Below are 7,736 nucleotides of genomic sequence, written 5' to 3' on the forward strand. Positions count from 1 at the left end.
TTTAATCACAGAAAATAAAATGGGAACTACCTGAAGCTCTAGTGTCCCTTTTGCTGGAACACGGACAGAGCATAGACCCAGATTTGCTTTCAGAATTTGTTTTACAGCTCCCTCAAAATTGTTGATAACAGCTGCTTAGTTATATGCCCAATGTAGAATTCACTACAATTGTCAAATTTGAAAAATAAGGCAAAAGCAGAAAAAAGCAGAAGCAATTGTACTTCCAATATAAACTATGCTAACTTTAAATATGCAAATCAACATGAAAATAATGAATGCTTCTCTGTTGTTTTGACAGTGAATGATTTCAACAGTAGTCTTTACAAACTCTATTTGTGAAATGTGTAATTTGTTTGTGTCTTGACTTCACGGGAAGTTCCCCTTGAACTGTACTTGGAAGTTTGACTGAATAAATTATTAATCCTCTCTGCATGATATGCAAATTAGACTTCACTACATCCAGGGGCACAGCATTGGGTTAGAAGCTGTATCAAGTTGCTGGCAAATAATTTCTGTCAAGGGATCAGGGCCTTCCAACGGAATGGTAAGTTATAATGCAACTCATGTCACTCAGGTATACAAAGTAATGCCGGGCTTCCCATTAGGGGTTTCTTTTAAAAGTGGCCTATGAGCAGTTAAGGTTTTAAGTAATGGGCAAATGAACTGTCTAAACTGTCATTCATAACATGTAGAACAACAAAAGAAACTGAAGGGAAGTCATAATTTTTTCTCCTACGTTTATTTTTTATTAAATGTAATGTCTTTTGTAATTGCCAAATACTAAATTTATTTTACTTAAGGAGGTTTATCACATTTGCTAAATGTGACAACATATTGGTAACATATTTCAACAAAAAGAGTAATCAGGTTTATTTAAATGTAACTACTTACAGAAAAAAATTTAAATGTTTAGAAAAAAATATGTGAGAGGGAATCTCAAGGCATTCTAAAAATTAAATTTAGCATTTATGTTTGTAAAAATTACAATTGTTCAAGAGTATATTTCACTAAGGAAAAATGAGAAATTGCAAAAACATTGCTAATACCTTCCAGAACTTTTTATAATTGGTGAATTATTTTTTTAATTCATAAACATATAATTTGATACCTTACTATCACTTTTTAATACCTTGACTTATAATGTAAATTCAGGAAATATATTAAAAATGAAGTTATCAATATTAAATGATTGTACTTTTCTGTATGAATATTTGTTCATTCAAATTGTTTATTAATGAAAATAGCAATTAGCTAAAAAAAATACTCATATTGCCATGTAAATTTGCCTTAAAGAATCAGTCAAGGATTAAAATGCACAAACGATCTTTGTTTAATTGTAATAATTATAAGAAAAAACAATTTAAAAGCTAATAAGCTATCAAACGTATTTATAAATTTAAGCTTCAAAACTATACATTTTTAAAGGGCTGAATAGAACAACAGTGAAAGAAACATTATTCCAAATTAAAAATGCATACTACTGATCTGCTTATGTGAGTAAATTGAATATTGCTTGTAATTTAATAATTCAACTGGTTTAGATATATGTTTGGATATATAATTAAATATTTCACTTTAATTATGATAGCTAAAAAAACAGTTAAAAATAACTCATCCAACACTGCTATAACCTATTTATCATGATTTCTGTTTCCTAGAAATTAAAAATACAACCACTAGAAAATGGAAGAGAGAGTATTAATTTTTCATGAGGAATTTCCTTTCAATTGAGGAGTTCCCTTAAAGGATCAGCTTATCTCATCAATTTGTAGAATTGTAACGGCCACACTAAAAACCACACTCAACTGCAAACATCATCTAATTTGGACTCTAATACCCAGAAAATTATGGGTCTTGGTGAGGTTGAAATTGGCCGGCAAATATGACGGCCTGACATTTATAAACCACAGTTTATTAATATTAAGGACTTAAGACGATTATTTTAAGAATAAAATAAACTTATCAAAAAGCAGATTATAAAATATCATAAAGAGCATGATCTCATTATTTGTAAAAAATAAATTCAAATAAATATTAAACTATAAGAGTATATCCAAGTATTAAGAGTAGTTGGTTTACAGACAACTTTCATTTCTTCTTTTTGCCTACTTGTATCTTCTTAGTGAGTGTTACAGAATAACATACATTTTTTTTTAAAAAAAAAGGTTAAAGCAACCTGAGAAGCAGGACAAAGGCGACTAGCCATTCATTTTCCTTATCCCAGTTCTGGTATTCTCTACCCCTATTACCTCCCTGAATCTCTAGTCCCAGTGGACAGCTCAAAGCAGAAGACTTCTGCATGGCTTCAGCATGGCCCCTGACTTGCCTGAGTGGTAGTTATTGGGAACCTGGCAGATGGAGTTACACATGTCTTCATGGCTCTCTTTTCCTGCCATGGCAGTCAAATCTTCCTGCTGCACAGAAGCTACTGACATAAGTCAGAGCACTTAAGAACTGCATCATCAGAAAAATAAGAGTGAGGACTAGAAAAAGAGGAAATTCAAAATGAAAGAAATGAGTCTTAAGGAAGCTTTCTATTGTCTTACTATTCCACTGAGTTTGTGCACTTGCGTTTTGAGCAATCCCAAAATAATGATCTGAGCTCTGAGGAGCTCCAGCATTTAAAGCTTGGGCAAATAGCCTACAAAGAGAGAAAGGAGGACTGTAAGGAGATTGCCATATCATAGAAGGCAAGGAAGAGAGTGCTTCCAGAAGTCTTAGAACTGAAAGCAGTGGGGGAGAGAGATAAAGATAATAGTGAAAAATTACCATTGATCTATAAAAAAAGCCTATTTAAAAAAAAAGACCATTAAACTTTTTGCTATATTTCTAGAAATCTCAATATACCCAACACATGGTGATTTGGGGAAACAAATAGAAAATCCAAATAAACTGAAAGGAAAAAGGACACATTAAATATTATCTGGTGTCTCATCCCTAGTGATAAAACTCATACCTTGATACATATCCTAGACTTTCTGATATTTATTAATTTCAGATATAAATTCCTAATTTTTAAATTAATCTTAATTAAAAAAATTGATCCTGAAGATATGTATGTAATTTTACCTTTGACAAATGTGTGTCTAAACAAAGATACCTAACTACTACAATTGCCCATTTTGAATCTTAGTCATATTATGTACAGTGTCAGATTTACAGTGAGATAGAGCAATGGGTTTATCTGACCTTAGAGGAAATATTTATAAGACTGTTTTCCAAACAGTCAAATGTTTATCTCCATCTCCATGCAACAAGTGTTTACAGACCATCTCCTATCTGGCAGTCACTATGCCAGATGTAGAAGATAAACATGAATAAGATAAAGTTGCAAGAAATTCAAAGAAACTTAGTTTACAAGGAGAACATAAAATATACATAAAATGGTGGGTCAGAGAGTCTGTCTTGGGAAACCCACACTTAAACTGAAGTCTGAAAGGAGTGCAGACATAAGGGCAGTGTACGTGATGGGGTAAGGGTCACAGGGGGAAAAAGTCAGTGAGAAAGGATTCAGTGAACTGAGCATTGGGAAAGTTCTCTGTGCATTCAACGAATAGGAAGAAGAGCAAGGAGGAGAGTCATGCTAGGTGAGGCTGAAGTGGCCTACAGGAGCCAAATCCTGCATGCCTTAAGTACTCATTAAGGATTCGGACTTCATTACCTAGACAGTGGAAGGTCATTTAAGTGTTTTGGGTGAGGAGAGTTAATATGATCCGGATTTTGGTTGTAGTTTTCAAGATTGTCTGGCTTTCAGGTTGAAGGGAGATTGAAAGGGAGCTTGAGAAGATGTGAGGAGACCATAGAAGATAAAATACAGTCTAAGATAAAGATCATGGTGGCCTGGACTAGAATGGTCATGAAGGGGACGGACTTGAGAAATAGCCAGACACCACAGGCAAACAAGACTTGGTAGCTTATTTGTTATTGGAGATAAGCTACAGCTGACTTCAAGGATGTTGCTTAGATATACTATAAGCTTTCAGCAAATTGTGGCCACTCTCATTATCATTACTAAGATTTTAAGGCTCATATTTTAAATTTTAAAAAATCATGTTTTAAAACTGGAATTATATTCAAATTTAGTAAAATAACCATAATTCTTTGACAATATGGAAATAAAATAGAATCTATTAAAATAGCAAGACTGGAGTGATAAGAATCCCTGTGTCCTCTCCCAGGTTGTGTTCAATTAAATCTAACTCAGCAGACTTGGTTGAACACCTGGAGACAGAAGAAAGAATTAGATGCTCCACTTATTTCATTGCACCATTTCTTGGCCTCTTTGCTATTTGTCAAGTCCTCTAAGTGTGTTTCCACCTCCGGGCCTTTGCACGTGCTTTCCTTTATGTTTGAGACCTTTTTTACCATTACATGACATGCATTTATTTGTTTCCTGGTTCTAGCCAAGAAAGTATAAATTGTTTGAGATTGGGAACTTTGACTTGGTGCTGTTATCCCCAGTGCATAGCATATAGTTCAAAGGTATTCAATAAATATTTGTTAAAGTAATATATTAGTGACATACCTGTATATGAATGTGTATGTATATGCACTCCTTCCTAATATAATCAACTTTTTATAGTTCAAGCTTTAAGAGTTTAAAAAAACAAGAGTTTTTTTTTTAATTATTATTATTATGTTCTGTGCAGTTTTGTCTTTAGTCATAGTCTAGTGTTTTAACCTTCTCTTTTTCTTCTGTAGGCGTGGAACACAACTTGCCCAAATTGGCTGGCAGCAGAGGCTGCCCTGGAAAAGTACTACCTTTCCATTTTTTATGGGATCGAGTTTGTTGTGGGAGTCCTTGGGAATAGCACTGTTCTTTTTGGCTACCTCTTCTGTCTGAAGAACTGGAATAGCAGTAACGTTTATCTCTTTAACCTCTCTATCTCAGACTTGGCTTTTTTGTGCACACTTCCCATGCTGATTAGAAGTTATTCTCATGGAAAGTGGATATATGGGGACATGCTCTGTATAAGCAACCGATATGTGCTTCATGCCAATCTCTACACCAGCATTCTTTTTCTCACTTTTATCAGCATTGATCGATACCTGCTCATGAAGTATCCTTTCCGGGAACACTTTCTACAAAAGAAGGAGTTCGCTGTTTTAATCTCTTTGGCTATTTGGGTTTTAGTAACCTTAGAGCTACTGCCCATACTTTCTCTTATAAATCCTAATTTAGCTGTCAATGGCACCAACTGTATTGATTATGCAAGTTCTGGGAACGCCCAAAGCAGCCTCATTTATAGCATATGCCTAACCTTCTTGGGATTCCTCATTCCCCTTTTGGTGATGTGCTTCTTTTATTTCAAGATTGCTCTTTTCCTAAAGCAGAGGAGCAGGCAGCTTGGTACTGCTTTGCCCCTTGAAAAGCCTCTCACCTTAGTCATCATGGCCGTTGTGATCTTCTCTGTGCTTTTTACTCCCTACCACATCATGCGGAACGTGAGGATCGCTTCACGCCTGGAGAAGTGGAAGGAATACCAATGCACTCAGGCAGCCATCAACTTCTTCTACATTTTGACTAGGCCTTTGGCCTTTCTGAACAGTACCATCAACCCTGTCTTCTATTTCCTTTTGGGAGATCACTTCAGGGAGATGTTGATGAGTAAACTGAGGCACCAATTCAAATCCCTTACATCCATTAGAAGATGAGGTCCTGGACTGATGTTTCCATGCAGGGAAAAGTGAGATGCTTGTGTAACAGATTATTTTATATGTGCAGCTGTAGGCCAATTACAGTTTGATTCAACTCACAGATGTAAATCAGAGAGGGATAGACCTGACACTGTTTTAAAAACACGCTGCATCTGGAGTATGTGAAAAGAAGAAAATGGGAAGTATTTATTGGTTTCTTCACCTAAGAACTTCAAGGAGTTAGACTGGCATTGTCTAATGTTTGATCATGGAAGTCCAAAACCGTGGGTGTTACAAGACTTTCTCAATCAGTGTAAAAGGAATAGCAGATAGATAAAGCATCAAATAGTCTGTATTTAATCACTGGTCAGATTATAAAAAAAAAAAATTGTGTTGGCAACATTCTCTATGTTATTCTTATTTGTTTGAGCTTATAAATTAATGTGAAAACTAAGTAACAGATTAGGCATACACTATTAAGGACTGTTGTTAGAAATTGTGCTCTTGAACAAAATTTAAAGTAAACAGTAGCAACAAGGAAGAAAGCAACTTGTTGAGTTCAATGATGCCTATATGACATTTCTTTATATTGATCATGAATTGGGGTCAAGTTTTAACTATAAGTCCTATTTTTTGTATTTTTTAGAGCAATTAATCATATTAAATGGAACCTAAGGAGATGGTTCAACAAAGGAGAGAGAAATTTGAGCTTGTCTCTCATGGAATTTAGGTGTAAATGATTGCTAGAAGAGAGACCATGGAGAATTGCAAAAATCTCAGAGTTATAGAACACAAAGTGCCTATCAGAAAACCCAAAGCAAAACAAAACAAAACAAAACAAAGGTAAATGCTTTTGGACGACTTTATCTCAAAGACAGTGACTTATATCTGGTATGAGCTTTGTTTTCACAGAATATTACATAAGGCCATTGAAGGAAGTTTTCTAAACGCACTTTATGAAATTGTAGAATATAGGGAATACTTATGTGCATATTAATATAGATTAACCAGATGCCACCACTCCATGCCACAAAACAAATATAGGAAAAAAATAAACGGATGCTACATTAGCTTTTTAAAGTCAAATAAATATCGCATAATTTGCTTGTAAACAACAAAATATGTCCAAGGCCATGTAGCTATGCTCTTTTTCTTAAAGTCATTAGCTGTAACGTGAAGGATACAATAAGCATTATGAGTACAAAGAAATAAAATTCTATTGTCCTTCCTGTTCTGAGATAATCTGGTGTTATTATATTCTGACAATACAAAAACCTAAAATTCACCCAGTTAATGTTTCAGTACTTGAAGCTACTGAGATATTATAAAAACACATTACTCACAAAGGATTTATTTTCTTATTTATTATTAGGCTTCAAGGTATTTTTTCATGCCTTGCCTTTATTGTCAATATTTTAAAATTTTCAATGTGATTTCATAACTGCCTGATAATAAGCTGACAACAGAATCTCCTGAATTTCCTCATCAGAAAAGGCCACAAAAGGGCCTTAGGAAAGAAGTATTTGCTTATTTCTGCAAACTTAGAAACATATAATTTAATCATAATTTGTATTTTATGCATGAGTTTTAATTCGTAAAGATGGAATTCAATTTGCCTCACCCCTACCCAAAGGAATAGTGGACTCTTTAAAGTAGTACAGTGAAATATTTTATGAAACCATAAACTCTCATATATATCTTGTAACCAAAATGTTAAGTAATTTCATAGCACATTTCTTAATCCTTTTCTTGCTCAAATCTATCATCTGGTAACTTAATCCTCAACAGACTAAAGAGACCTACACTAAAATTATATGAGCTATTCCATTTACTTTTTTAACAGGTGATTGTGAGAATCATAATAAATAATGGAAATCCTTTTTGGGTTTGTAATTTTTGAAGGGAATGATGTTGGGCTTTTGTATCTTTTCTTTTTAATTGGTTCCTTATTGTTTTTAGAATCATGTCTAACTATCTGTCCCAGCATTTTGCAATCTGAGCCCACCTACATTATCATGTTAGATCCCACCAACATTGTCACAAACTAAACCCTGAAGCCAAAGGCGGCTACTTCATCTCATTATATGCAGACCTTTCTT

General features: G+C 34.2%; 1 protein-coding gene across 1 annotated transcript; it reads left to right on the forward strand.

Moving 5' to 3' along the window:
• Positions 1 to 414: 414 nt before the first annotated feature.
• Positions 415 to 6,829, forward strand: SUCNR1 (succinate receptor 1). Its single transcript, XM_034997155.1, has 2 exons — positions 415 to 544; positions 4,702 to 6,829. The coding sequence occupies exons 1-2, from the start codon at positions 437 to 439 to the stop codon at positions 5,653 to 5,655; spliced, it is 1,062 nt and encodes a 353-aa protein (XP_034853046.1). The 5' UTR covers positions 415 to 436; the 3' UTR covers positions 5,656 to 6,829.
• Positions 6,830 to 7,736: the final 907 nt, after the last annotated feature.

The sequence above is a fragment of the Mirounga leonina genome, unplaced genomic scaffold (assembly GCF_011800145.1).
Source record: "Mirounga leonina isolate KUSES-001 unplaced genomic scaffold, KU_Mleo_1.0 Mir_115, whole genome shotgun sequence".
Lineage (NCBI taxonomy): Eukaryota > Metazoa > Chordata > Mammalia > Carnivora > Phocidae > Mirounga > Mirounga leonina.

What these genes read in the sequence shown, in the direction of transcription:
- SUCNR1 (XM_034997155.1), top strand. Translation starts at nt 437, where the DNA reads ATGCAAATTAGACTTCACTACATCCAGGGGCACAGCATTGGGTTAGAA. An exon ending in CAGGGCCTTCCAACGGAATG is followed by an intron (nt 545 to 4,701) that starts GTAAGTTATAAT and finishes TTTCTTCTGTAG; the next exon opens with GCGTGGAACACAACTTGCCC.